The sequence below is a fragment of the Strix aluco genome, chromosome 19 (genome assembly GCF_031877795.1).
Source record: "Strix aluco isolate bStrAlu1 chromosome 19, bStrAlu1.hap1, whole genome shotgun sequence".
NCBI classification, from domain to species: Eukaryota; Metazoa; Chordata; class Aves; order Strigiformes; family Strigidae; genus Strix; species Strix aluco.
Window position 1 is genome coordinate 7,798,428 of NC_133949.1, and position 13,793 is coordinate 7,812,220.

At 40.0% G+C, this 13,793-nt stretch overlaps 1 protein-coding gene across 2 annotated transcripts in view; it reads left to right on the forward strand.

Moving 5' to 3' along the window:
• The window catches only part of ANKFY1 (ankyrin repeat and FYVE domain containing 1), a 34,199-nt gene that overhangs the window by 9,085 nt on the left and 11,321 nt on the right, over window positions 1-13,793 (forward strand). The window contains exons 4-15 of one of the 2 annotated variants that reach the window (XM_074845553.1): window positions 323-458; window positions 1,981-2,104; window positions 3,669-3,818; window positions 4,752-4,917; window positions 7,051-7,255; window positions 8,012-8,080; window positions 8,810-9,009; window positions 9,422-9,519; window positions 9,908-10,130; window positions 11,097-11,195; window positions 12,479-12,632; window positions 13,552-13,720. In XM_074845553.1, coding sequence (XP_074701654.1) covers window positions 323-458; window positions 1,981-2,104; window positions 3,669-3,818; window positions 4,752-4,917; window positions 7,051-7,255; window positions 8,012-8,080; window positions 8,810-9,009; window positions 9,422-9,519; window positions 9,908-10,130; window positions 11,097-11,195; window positions 12,479-12,632; window positions 13,552-13,720 — 1,793 coding nt within the window. The remainder of the gene's footprint in view (window positions 1-322; window positions 459-1,980; window positions 2,105-3,668; window positions 3,819-4,751; window positions 4,918-7,050; window positions 7,256-8,011; window positions 8,081-8,809; window positions 9,010-9,421; window positions 9,520-9,907; window positions 10,131-11,096; window positions 11,196-12,478; window positions 12,633-13,551; window positions 13,721-13,793) is intronic. The other variant, XM_074845554.1, reaches the window with a different exon arrangement.

The following is a 13,793-nucleotide window of genomic DNA, read 5'->3' on the forward strand; positions in this document are numbered from 1 at the left end:
AAGGCTGTAAAGGGACATCGCTGGCCCCTAAATATGCAACATTTGTGTGGCAGGTATATGTTACAGAGCTCCCTGCATTCTGCACAGTGTTCCAGTGGAAAAAAGGTTTTCCTGCTTGGTGCCAGCATTCTTACAAGTTTAAACTTCTAACCAGTTTTGCTTCTCTTCTGACGTTTTGGCTGAACTAAAGCAGTACAGTTTCAACAAGGCTATCTTTTTTTTCCATGGTAGCTGTGACTTTAACAGTCAGAGGAATAGCAGCTACTTGAATAGACGATTGTTCTTTGGGTGTTCTAGTAATCCCTGTTGCTCCCCGTACCAGATGCTGACCCAGAGGTAACCATGGCAATGCTGCGGTGGATCTACACAGATGAACTTGAGCTAAGAGAAGATGATATCTTCTTGACAGAGCTCATGAAACTAGCTAATAAATTTCAGCTCCAGCTGCTTAGGGAAAGGTGAGTCTTGGTAAATACAGTGAATCTTCCTGAACTCTTGAACCTTGTTTGAATAGAAATAAGATGGTAGCTGCTGGCAATTGGATAAAACTTTGCTTTTTCAAAGATAATACAGCATGACATTCAGTTTATCACAGGGAATGAAGCCTTGCACTACACTTTTAAACTGTAGCGGTTTTTCTCGTAGCTTTTATGTTTACTTTCCAGTTCCTCTCCCAGTCAAACGAATAACCCTAATTTGGCATTAAGAGGAAACAGATCAGTACATTAGTAACAAGCTCTGCATTGTTGCAAGAAAGGAATTGTTAAAGAGAATGCTAGGAAGAGTCAATGGCAAGTAGCTTGCAGTATTAAAATACTGCAGGTGAAAAATTTTTAACTTAAATAGCTGCTGTTCTGTGCATTTTGGCGGCAACTTTTCTTCATAAAGAAGGTTGATGTAACAGTACCATGCTTTGCCACTTGAGATTATGATTACACCATTCTAGTAGAGGCTAGGTTGTTATCTTGGATGTATAGAGTGCTCTAAATAAACATTTAGAGTTAGCAAGAAACCTGAATGTACGAATTGAAACCCCTGCAAGTTTTGTACAACTTCGAAGCCTTGAATTTAGTCAAAGATAAAGTACCCTTTGATATGATAATCTTTTGCCCAAGGGGTGTCTGGGGCTGTAGCAGTACATGGCACTCATAATCTATGATTTAAGTGTGACTCAGCGTGAAGCAAACTAAATTGCTGTCAAGTCTTCTGAACAAAGAAGTTGATATGTATAAGGCCAGTGCTAAAACTGCCTTAAAGTTTTGTAGCAGCCTAAAACAGTCTTCATGTTGTAGTACCTAAACATTCCTCAGTTGTTGTCTGGTCATGGAGGTCTAGTGACAAGTCCATGTGCAGTATGCTACTGGTAATTATTAGATGGCTTGGTAGGTATCTGCACCTGGAGACAAGTATTTCCATTGTTTTGGTCTTGATATCTACTTGGAGATCACTGACATGTTTAACTTCATTTTGAAGTACTTGGATTTTCTTCCCGTAAACTCTAACTAATAGCTTTCCACCTATAAAGATTAGGTGGATCTGCTGTTAAAGCTTATCCCTTCTCTTCATTAAACGAATAGCTGTATTTGGCATGCCTTTTTCTAGCTTTGACACACAAGCTGCTTGTGATCACTGATTGTAGTACTTGTAAAGGTAGACATCTTCCCTGCTTCATATCAGTGAATGAACTGCAGTTTGCTCCCCTGGGAGAACTCTGTCTCCACTTGGAGGCTCCTGCAGCATGTGGTGCTATTATGGGACCTTGGCTTAGATGGACTCTAGCAGGAGTCTGCTCTTATGGAAACTGTCTTGCAGAGCTTCTGATTAAAGTATGTTTATGCTGCTTAGCCTTATAGTAAAGCAAGGCCAAGCCTCTTTTTACTGGCATCTAGGAAGAGGAGTATATAGGACTGTTACAGCCTGGGAGAGTGATCACAGCAAAGCTGTTCCCTGATTACTGAACACTCTTTCCTATTTTGACAGATGTGAAAAAGGAGTTATGTCACTAGTTAATGTCAGGAACTGCATTCGTTTCTATCAGACTGCTGAGGAGCTGAATGCTAGCACTCTGCTGAACTATTGTGCTGAGATAATTGCTAGTCACTGGGTAAGTACTGTCATAAGGAAGCAAGAGGAAAAATGTTTGCAGAGTATAGGAACTTAATCGGTAGAATTTGCTTAACTTACTGTACTGTCTAACCTCAGGAGTATCTCTTGGTATGCTAGAAGTCAAGCATTCCAGTTGGGGTGGGGATTACACGGATTCCTGATAACTTTCAGTGACTGAGGTGACCTATTAAGCTGACCCTTTTATGTTTGCAAGGAGGAACAGCATTGATAAAAAGCTGTCAAATCTGCCAGCCCTGCCCCTGGTGAGAGTGAAGGGGCTGCTTCTGAGGCAGGAGTGACTTTTCCCTTCCCATCTGTCTTGGTTATCTTCATAATGTGTGCTTTTGACATGGTGTTATTTGGTATTCTCTACAATACTAATTCATAATTATATGCTTGAAACAAAGCACAATAAATGGCTCCTTCTCTAAAATTTTTTTTGTCTTTAGAGGTTATGTCCATTATCTATCTTGCTGTGAATGTCTTGACTGAGGGGGAAGTTGCTTATAGCCTGAAGAGTTGTTCTGTTTGTTGGGAATACTTCACTGTAAAAAGTTTCTTGCTTTCCTGAACGTGAGCCAAACCAAAGGGACTGTATTCTAATAAGCAAGAGGGTTGCTTATCAAATCTGGACTGCTCAGAAGTTCAACTGTAGTTGGTCTCTTTCTATACAGCTCACAAATCCCAGGCCTACTTCTACTTCTAAAAATAATCCACGGAAACCAGGGAGGAGTTTATCTTCTCTAATGGAGGCAGTGGCAAGGAGTCTTGCAACTGACTTGGAAGTTTCACTTGCTCTCATCTGTTACTTTGAGGAGAGTTTGATTAACTGAGTAATGGATTAGCCTTTAAAATAAGACCTGTCAACACCAGATGAGTGCATGAGGATTTAGGTTATTCTAAATCTAAAATGCATCCTCCAGATGCAGATGTTTCTTTGTTTGGCAATGCCAAAGCAGAGGGGACTGCTTTGATCTGTGAATATATGAAAAGATTCTTGTATCTGAAACTGCAGGTCAGCCATTTTAACTCTTTCCTGCTTATGGCTCCTAACTTCTGACACTGTGTTCTATGTGAAAATGAGATAGTGCTCATCTGACTAAACAGAAACAAACTCAAACCTAAGGTCTTCATACTGTTTAAGTTGCTGTTTACTTTTATTCAGAGTTTTTCAAAGTTCTGTGAAGTTGTCAGTCTCCAATAGTCATAGGCCTTTTTGTCACAAAACTAATCTGTGATTTAAATCCAGATGGAGAATTACTATAGAGGCTAGATGTTAATCTGCTGTAATGTCTGGTAAAATGTTAGTTTTCCACGTCTGTAGGCAAAAGGGAAGAAAAATTTCACTAACCCGTCTTGAAGCTAAAACGTAAGATGTAAAACTTCCTGAGTGTTTTTTCTTAGTCTTAAAAGGCTCTCTTGGATCGTTCCTGCTGCTTGTGATGTAATCAAAATGGAGCTTTTAACTGAACTCGTTTTGTGAACTTCATAATTGCATTGTGCAATGCCTTGTTTGTAAGTAAAACAGTATTGCTTACCCTTTTCCTCTTTATTGCTTCTAGGATGACTTGCGTAAAGAAGACTTCAGTAGCATGAGTGCTCAGTTATTATATAAAATGTTCAAGTCAAAGACAGAATATCCTTTGCATAAGGCTATTAAAGTTGAGAGAGAAGATGTAGTCTTTTTGTATCTTATTGAAATGGATTCACAGGTATAGTGAGACTCACTTGATGTATCTTCTACAATTTGCTGTTTCAAATAACTAGTTTCTGACTACCAGTCTGAACCTTGTTACTGATTTTTTTTTTGTCACTGATTCTTATTTGCATGTTTATCCTTGCCATAGCTACTTCTATGTATGTAATGGAGGTCTAGCAGTGAAGGCTCCATAAATACATAATTCAGAAATGATTCGTAACACTTTTAAAATGTCTTGCATGCAATAGATTATATCTAATAAAATCCAAGACCTGATATTGCTGTGCACATTTAAAGGTGAATGGTATAATAGTCAACTTTGCTGCTTCATGGCAGTTCAGTAAGCATCATTTCTTTGAATGAATGCTTTTTTGTCATCTATTTCATGTTTGAAGTAATGGGTATTTCTTCTGTTTGGATGAACACTAAACAGCTAGCAAATAGGTTGTCCCTCAAGAAGGGGAAAGGAAAAATTATTCAAGTATTAATTATCAAGAATTATTCAATTAGTCCTTTAAGATGCCTCAGATCCTAATTGGAAGCTGGGACTGTAGCAGTACTTAGCACCCTTAGGTGCTAATCCAATTGGGATTTGAGGTATTTTAAGGGGATAATTGAAAAATTATTCCTAGTACTATGTTGAATATGCCTATATAGGTAGCATCTTTTAAGAGTGTACTAGTTTTGCTTTCTGTGAGTTAAACAGGGCTTGCAAACAGAACTCCTTTTTTCTCATTGAACAGCCCTCTGGGTAGACTTGCATGTGGTGATGCTAGTCTTCTGATTGTTTTCCTGTGTAAGGTGCACTTACCTAGATGTGACACTAGCATTTTGCATTAGGACTGAAGGTCTAACATTACGGTAGTTGGAACGGGCTGTTAAAATATTATGTTGGACTGGTGAGCATAGCTCTGACTAATGTCAGTTGACTGAATTTGTGTTGTAGCTCCCTGGGAAGCTCAATGAATTGGATCACAATGGTGATCTTGCTTTGGATTTAGCCCTTGCCCAAAGATTGGAGAGTATTGCAACTACATTGGTCAATTACAAGGCTGACGTAGACAGGGCAGACAAGAGAGGCTGGAGTCTGTTACATAAAGCCATCCAAAGGGGTAAGTAAATAGGATATGAAACCTTGTTAACTTGCAGTTGTTCCTAGTGTGGAATATATGTTCCAAAGTCTATTCCTGTGTCACTTTGTAGTTGACACTTCAGTTAAAAAATTGTAGTCAATGATGAACTTTGTCCTATTTCTTTCCTTTTTTTTTTTTTTTAAACTTAAAACAAACTAACTCATATTTGGGATCTGAAAGCTAGCCTCCTGGTTAGTAAACGGAACTTACAGTACATGACATCCAGAAGCAATCTAGTAGAGTATTGTCTGCCAAAGGAAGAAATGTAGGGAGATACTGAGAGTATTCTAATTTGACAACACAGTGTCTTTCTGACAAATAGTTGAATCAAGCATGACAGCCTAGTCACAAATAAAGATGAATCCTTTTTCTAGACCTGTGTTGAATGTAGCATATGCTGCTTTGTGATTGTGGTTAACAGCAAGGGTCCTTGCTACTGGACAGCACTTTTAGGGGAGGAAAAACTGACTAGAAGAAGATAAGGAGCAGGTAGAGGTGCTTCTGTGCTAGTCTGAATATCTTCAAAGCTCCGGTGAATAGTGGCATAGTTAGAGTGGAGTCTGAGTACAACTGCATGATTATCTTGAGCTGTTCTCCACCTTAGAGTGGAAAATGCATCTTATGAGAACTGGAGCACAGTAGGACCTGGTTGCCATGGCCACAGTACTCTGAAGGCTTCGGAGCAGCAGCATCTTGGCCTCTGGCCAAAGTCTGGTAAAAATCTGTAGTGAACACCTCGTGGTACGAGTTGCCTGCAGTGCTGTCTTTGGCAGCTCTGTTCCAGAAAGCCAAGTACAACAGGAACCTTACCTGTGACTGGACCTCACGGGTGTTGTAGTGCTACAAATTAAAAGCGTAAGTTTATTTTTAGCAGCAAGCTCTTTTGGACTCTTAGAAGTAGATTAAGTTTTGTGAGCTCAAAATACAGCTCCCATCTTCTTCTTTTAATCTCCTACGTATCTAAACAGGGTAATGCTGGTGTCTGATCCTGTGAATGAAACTTCAGCAGCAGGAATAGGAGACCTTCTAGGCATAGGTCAGTGTTGTGATGGCTGCAGCCCTATAAAGCACTAGAAAGATTGCAACAGGCTGCTCTTCATACTTAATACTAGCATTTGTCCTCTAGTTCTAATGTCTGCTTTCAGTCTAAACTAGAGCTTGGAGAATGAATGCTTGCTTTTGAGTAACCAAAGCTTCAGTGAATTAATCACTGTTAACAATCACATGTTCTGGAAATGGTGCTAAAGCAAATTGTCTGAACTTGCCACATGATTCTTATTTCTTGTGATCACTGGAGAGTGGGGGAATGTCTGATATGGAAATCAGAAAATGAGATTTTGGTTTTTGCTGGCAGAAATACCACGTCAATCTATATTGCTTAGACAGGCAGTCTTTGTTCTCCAGTCTTGCATTCAGGACAAGCAACTTGTGAATATGTCTATTCGAAGTAGTCTTTGGTGTAAGTGGAATTAGTATTATTCTGAAATCATTCTCTCATCTTGGTGTTTCAAGTCCAAGGTTTCACATACTGAAGTGGGCCTAAACTCTGACTTCTCAGAAGCTCTCAAGAGGGCATTCTTAGTAATGCCATGCATGGTGGGTCCTAACTGTTGAAGCCCTTACCCTATACTTTTGAGAGCAAAGGCTGTGTTATTGCTTGTTTATGTAGCAAGACTGAACAGATGAGGACTAACCTCAGCTACGCACTTTTGACTGATGCCCTGCAATAGTACCTTTTGTTCAAAAACTACTTGTATGTTTAGTCTCACAACTGGTCCAATTTTGCATTAAAGCAGCAATGGATTTATCTTGATAGAGGAGCTAGCAAACTCAGTATCACCATAGGTAAACCAGTATGTGAACTTGAGTGACTTGTAACCTCTGGGCAAAACACTTTCTCCAACGGCTTGTTATGAAGTATTATTAATCCTGACTTTGCAGCGAAGTGTACTTGAAGTTACCTATTTCTAAGCCATTCTGAGAACAGACGCATGTATTGGAATGATTGTATGGTATGAAGGGCAATCATGTATCCATTTTCTGGACTTGTATAAAGTATATAGGGTATATAAAGTATATATCCATAAATAACCTTGTTTTGTTTCACAAAAGGAGATAAATTTGCTGCAAACTTTCTCATTAAAAATGGTGCCCGTGTGAATGCTGCTACACTGGGAGACCAGGAGACTCCTCTGCACCTGGTGGCGTCATACAGCCCCAAGAAGCATTTGCCAGATGTCATGGCAGAGATGGCACAGATAGCAGAGTCCCTCTTGCAAGCAGGAGCCAATCCAAATATGCAAGACAACAAAGGAAGGTAAATACTGGGTGAAGTCAAGTCTGCTACCAGATAATACTGTAGTGGTTAGATGCAGCCTGCTTAGAACCTGCTCAGGTCTGTCAGCAAAGCAGAGGTAATACTGGAAGCAGGAAAGGTGAATTCATTAATCCAGTTTGAGACCTGTGAGTAGCACTCAAAGCAGAAAGCGGTGCAGGCTGAATGGTACCCTGTTAGGACCAACTAAATATAGCCTAGCTATAGAAAGCTGGGGCAAGTTGATTGTGTTAGAACACATGGCACACAAATAATTTGCCTTTATTGAATCACTGAACAGTAAAGCAAGCCAAGTAAGATGACAAATAGTATTTCTGAAAGGCCTCTCTCTGAAGCTGTCAGTGAAACTGAAATTATCTGAAGTGTAGGGCCTGTAAACTGCTTTACAGGTTAGGTTGGGCTGGCAAACTGGTACATAAAATGATATAGAAGACTTAAATCAACTAATCAATTCTGTTAGGTCAAGCTCTTGTGCTTTTTCCATGAAGGTTAGCTCTTACATTAGTGTAGAGTTGCTTACTACTAAATTAATTGGAATCATGTCCACTAAAAGGGTAGATTGCTCTTCTTTTTTCTTTTTCTTTTTTCTTTTTTTCTCCAAGATGTACTTGTGCCTTTCTCCTGAAAGCAGAGACAAAAGTTAACCCCATAAATCTGTAGTGGCATCTTGGTGACCATGGACAAAATCTTAAGCATCTCACTTATTACTAATGTAACTGTATTTTGCTCCAATTACAGGACCCCATTACATGTGTCAATTGTGGTCAGGAATGAACCTGTATTCAGTCAGCTTCTCCAGTGCAAACAGTAAGTCTCACTTAAATGTAAAATACACTGAGGTTACCTTATACAGTGAAGATAGGAAAACTGGTTCAACAACTCTTCTATGCCTTTTTGCCTTATAATAAGGCTAGCAATAGGCTTGGGATGCAAAAGTGTAAAGGCTTTGCATAACTTAAGATGCCAGAAGCCAAGTATGTGTTTCCCCTACTGTAAAGAGGAAGCAAACTACATCTGTGTGTTTTTCAAAGACAACTAGGTGAAATAATGTAGCAATAACTTCATTCATAGTGGAGCTAAAAGGAGTAATAAGACTCTTAAAACATCTGAATGCTTTCTTGAGTTCAACTTGGGTTCTGCTTAAAGCTAATACAGGGTGGCTAAGGGTGATGAAGTAAAATACTTCGTTTGATTCAGTTTCTTGGTAGTTGAATTTGCAGCTCTTGTACACAATTTACTCAAAGACAAGGGGATTTACCTCTGTTACACTTAGTGGGAGCCCAAATCTACCAGGGCCATGCTTATCGTAGGAGCAATGAGCTTAAATCTAGTAGTCACTAAAAGGTGTCTTGCTTGTTTCAGAGTATTCACAAATTCTCTGTAGTAACTGGAGCTATAGTAGGCTTCTTGGCAAGCAAAAGTTGTCAGTGGGGTATTAGACAAACTAGTACAGCTGTTCAGACACTTGAAACTCAAGCTGCATTGGCAAACCACTTTTTAAGGTATAAATTGGGGAACACTAATTCTTATTTTTAGGCTAGACTTGGAACTGAAGGATCATGAAGGAAGCACAGCTCTGTGGCTTGCAGTTCAGTATATCACTGTATCGTCTGATCAGTCTGTAAACCCTTTTGAGGATGCCCCTGTTGTAAATGGAACCTCATTTGATGAGAACAGTTTTGCAGCAAGGTTGATCCAACGAGGCAGCAATACAGATGCTCCAGACACAGTAACAGGTAAAACAGAGGTTTGTATTTCTGTGTAGGTGAAAGGCTTGTAAGTTAATTGCTCTGAGGAGCTGAATGAGGTTTTGACAGCATTTGCTGCATAATAAATAGTAGGTGGTAGTAGCTTTACTCAGAGCTGGAACACTGACAGTCCCAAGCTGAGCTTGACTTGCAGGAAGTAATAGAAAATCTGGGTTCTTTGCCAGGTCCTAATATCCTCTTTACAGTTTCAAAATGTGCAATTGCTAAATGGTAGTGCACATGACAGTGCAGTCTTGCAAGGGGACTACTAGTAGATAGGATTTTCCTTGTTGGCTTCAAATTTTAATGTTGTAAGGTAGTGGGGAAGGTGCTAGCACACTTGTTAGTATTGAAGTGTGGTTGGAACACCACTCTAACAGTGTTCCTGTTTTTTCTTTAGGAAACTGCTTGCTTCAGAGGGCAGCTGGTGCAGGAAATGAGGCAGCTTCTCTCTTCTTAGCAACTCATGGAGCAAAAGTCAACCACCAAAACAAATGGGTAAAAGCAGAAACTGTTGTCTGAAAGTTTCCTTATTTATCTGCAGAAATGTTAGAAGAGATCTCTCATTGCTAACCATAGCTTAAAGCAAGTTGGAATACCTGCTGAGCCTTTTGCCTATTTTCAGATATTTACTAGTGATCAGACAATGTTGCATTCTTGTGGCACTGTTCTTGCAGCATCACCAGTTGTTAAGAAGCTTTTAACACTTTCCTCAGTGCCTGTTGCGATAAAGTCCTTAATATAGGCTAACTCGGGTAGTTTGAAGTCCTAAGGAGCTTTGCCTACTAGACGTTAAGCTTTTCACACCAATTCTTGTGGGCATAGTAATTTAAAAGCTGCTTCTCCTCATGTCTCAAGCTGTTAACCTAGTACCTGTTTACTAAAGGGAGAAACGCCATTGCATACGGCCTGTAGGCACGGGCTGGCAAACCTGACAGCAGAACTTCTGCAACAAGGAGCCAATCCAAACATCCAGACGGCAGAAGCAGTGCTTGGTCAGAAGGATGCATCTTCTCCAACAGCAGAGAATATTTATCTGCAAACTCCCCTTCACATGGCTATTGCTTACAATCACCCAGACGTGGTGTCAGTCATCCTGGAACAAAAAGGTATTATTTTTTTTCTGGTTCAGACTGTATTGATGCTGTAGTGGATTGGTGTGCCAAGATGGCATCTAAACTGTGTTTTGACAAACTACTAATCAAGCATGTCTTCCTGTAAACATTAAATAGAGTAATTAATAAGACTGGCTAAACATAGTCTTAAACTCAAATCATCTGCTTGTTAAGACTAGAAAGTTAATTTGCCCATGAATCTTTCTAAATTCACCACTGTAGGTAATGGACTTGAACACTTAGCCCCAGGTTGTATTCTAGCTGTAAACTGAGATCCCTTTTCTCTCCCTGTCAAAGTATTTGGTTCAAGTAAATGCTGGAATCCAATATGGATAAAGGCATCTTTCCATGGTGAGACTCTTTGCCTTCCTCAACTCTTTCAGTAAGAGGATTTTGTACAGAATAATGGTGGTATTATAATAGAGTTGAGACTTGAGTACTGATATACTAGCAGATGACAGTCTATTAAATGCTACTAGTTCAGCTTCTTTCTAGCAGCAGGAAGGGAGTTTGACAGCGGAAGCAAGGCCTGTTTTGTCTCCTGCCATAAGTGGGATTTAGAAGAGAGTAGGTGAATTGGGAGAATATCCTCCATCCCAGGGAGCTGAGAAGGTTGGATGCTGCCACCATCTTGCAGTACAGCCTCCACTCTTCATTCTCAGAGCTTTCTATATGCCACTGTATTTGGAAATGAAGGTAGAAAGGAGGCAGGTTAAGCCTCTTAGCTAGAAAGTTGAATGTTATTTAGTATAAGTGTTAAGATTAGACAGTAGTGGCAATACTACCTGAGTCCTAAGCAGTATCACATCTGGGAAACTGAAGGAATCTTGCTCAGATCTTTCAAACTGAATGCTAAAGGAAGAGCCAACTTCAAAATGTGATGCTGCTACTTCTGCAGCTTTCAATGTCCAACTGCAGGTCAAGTACAAGAATGCTCTAATTCCTTATGCTTTTTTGTAGCTAATGCTCTTCATGCTACCAACAACTTGCAAATTATTCCTGACTTCAGTCTAAAGGACTCGAGAGACCAGACTGTGCTGGGATTGGCTCTTTGGACAGGTATGTGCCTTCAGAACAAGATGTGAATTTACAAAGATACAGAAGCTATGATGTGGATAAGATTTTTATTTATTTATTTATTTATTTAAATTTTCTTTTTTAAGACAAAACGGCAGGTGTGTGCTCATGTCCTGACTTGTGCTGCTGGTGAGAAGCTATCAGGGAGAGCTTTAGATGAGTCTTCAGCTTCTAAAACTGAATGTTCATATCTGACTTACTGATAGATTTCTAGCCCTACAGCTTCCCTTGTTGACTAGCAGGTAGCCTGGAGCCTCTTGCCCACAACTGTACTCACAGTTCTGTGGAACTGTTCCCCTGAGAACTCCCTGGTAACTTTCATATGAGATCACTCTACCATCTCTTCGTGGTTAACTCTGTTCTAGACACTGGTTAATAAAGTAGCTCACCTTCCCTTTGTAAAGTCAGCATTACTGTAAGTAGCTGCTAAGGGGAATGGAACTTGAAATACTGATTCAGAAGATGCATTTCTTGTCTGAAATGTGAAGGGGAATGGTTTGGGGGAAACTAGATGTTTTTGTTTGCAGCCAAGTGACATTTCAACAGTATCAGGGCATCATCAAAAGAAAGAGGTGGTGTGGTCACTACTGAATCAATTTAAGTGTGGTCCTACTGAGCTGGAAACAGCAGCTGTGTGGGGGATGACAACTCACTCTGGACTTAAGAGATGAGGCAGAATGCTTGGTGGTGTTGCTCTGTACAGGAGTGCTAGGTGTCATCTGTGTATGACAAACATCTTTACTGTCCAGGCTTTTCACTTTCCTTTCCGATGAAAGGAAACTAAAATGTAGCTTTCTTTCTACCATTGCCCTTATCTGCTTCTGAGATAAAGGAGGAGGAACTAAGCTAAACATCTAATACAGTAGTATTCAAAAGCATAGCTTATGAATGAAATACCAAAGTTAATATGTTCCAACAAAAGTCTGAAGTGATATGAAGAATTAAGCTAGGTATGGTTAAGGAGGACTGTACAACATTCAGGTTGGCAGAACTAGTGGGAGAGCTCTGCTGTATACCAGACCATATCTTATGTCTTCAAGCAAGACTGAAAGGACTCAGTAATCAATATTCAATGTCTGTAAATGAATATTCAAGAGTCATGAGTTGGTTTAGCTCGTGTATGTACATTTTAATAGGTTCTAGCCTTGATTCAGTGCATCTCCTACTGTAATTACTGAAAACTGAAAGCTTGAAGCTTTATTTATTGATCTTCAGTGTCTCTTACAGAACTGAAGGTAAAATACTAATGAGCTTTAACTCTTCAGGCATGCACACAATAGCAGCTCAGCTGCTTGGATCTGGGGCGTCCATCAATGACACGATGTCGGACGGACAGACTCTGCTACATATGGCGATACAGAGACGAGACAGTAAGAGTGCACTCTTTTTGCTGGAACATCAGGCAGATATAAATGTCAGGTAAGATCTTAACTAGTAGGTAGTGCAGATAGTGATGACTGTCTTTATATAATGGCTTGAAGTTGGTTTTAAATCATGATTTGTGCATAGTTACGCGTTTTGTGCTTTTTATATGGCACTAGTTATGGCTGAGGGATTACGTATGTGAACTTGGACCTATATATAGCTCCATTGGTCAGTATTTCCTCTTGAGGCTGCAGAGGGAATTGCCACTTAATTCTAGGTAGAAGAGAATCCACTGTAACACTCTCAAGTCCTAGAGACATGGTGTTGAACGTCTATAGTCTCATCTATTTGCTGGCTTGTCAGAGCTGCATGTGTTCTACCATCTAAACTAATTAGATGTAGCTCCAACAACAAGATTCTGATAGAACTTGCCTCCTATCTCCTAGACAAGTTGATATTAGACTTAACAAAACATTTATCTGCTTACATGACTGACAAGCTGTCTTTGAAATTTGGCAAGCTATAATGTAATGAACGTCATGGGTACAAACTGCCTAGTGCTGCTGTTCTGACTTCATTTTTTAACAGTTGGTATTTCTGACTGTTGCTTGAAGTCTTACCGCAGTGCAGACAAAGCTGTTTGCTTCTGTGGCAGTAGGCTTGCGCTGAAGGAACTCTGTTCAAACAGTGGCTGCACTTAAGGAAATGACAGTGTCTCTGAGCTAAGAACACTAACATGCTTTTCAAACTTCAGGTATCAATCACTTGCTACTGAAGGGAGGGGGGGAAAGAAAGGTAAACTGCGTAGCTGTGATGAAAACATGGTGCGTTGCTTGGCTGTGGAGATACAGTCTTACCACAGCAAAGATACACACGTGAGATGATGTCAGTTGACAAAGCCAAGAATTTACTGTAACACAAGGCCTAAGTTTTTCATGCAGAACTAACACACTTCAAACTGTACCTATTACAGAACTCAGGATGGAGAGACTGCCTTACAGCTAGCTATAAAGAACCAGCTCCCTCTCGTGGTTGATGCTATTTGTACCAGGGGAGCAGACATGTCTGTGCCAGATGAGAAAGGAAATCCTCCTTTATGGCTTGCCTTAGAAAATAACCTGGAAGATATTGCATCAACTCTGGTAAGACTTTCAGTTGATTTAATTTAGTCTCACTTTTGTGCATCTTGCTAGCAACAAAGGGCTCATCAGCAAA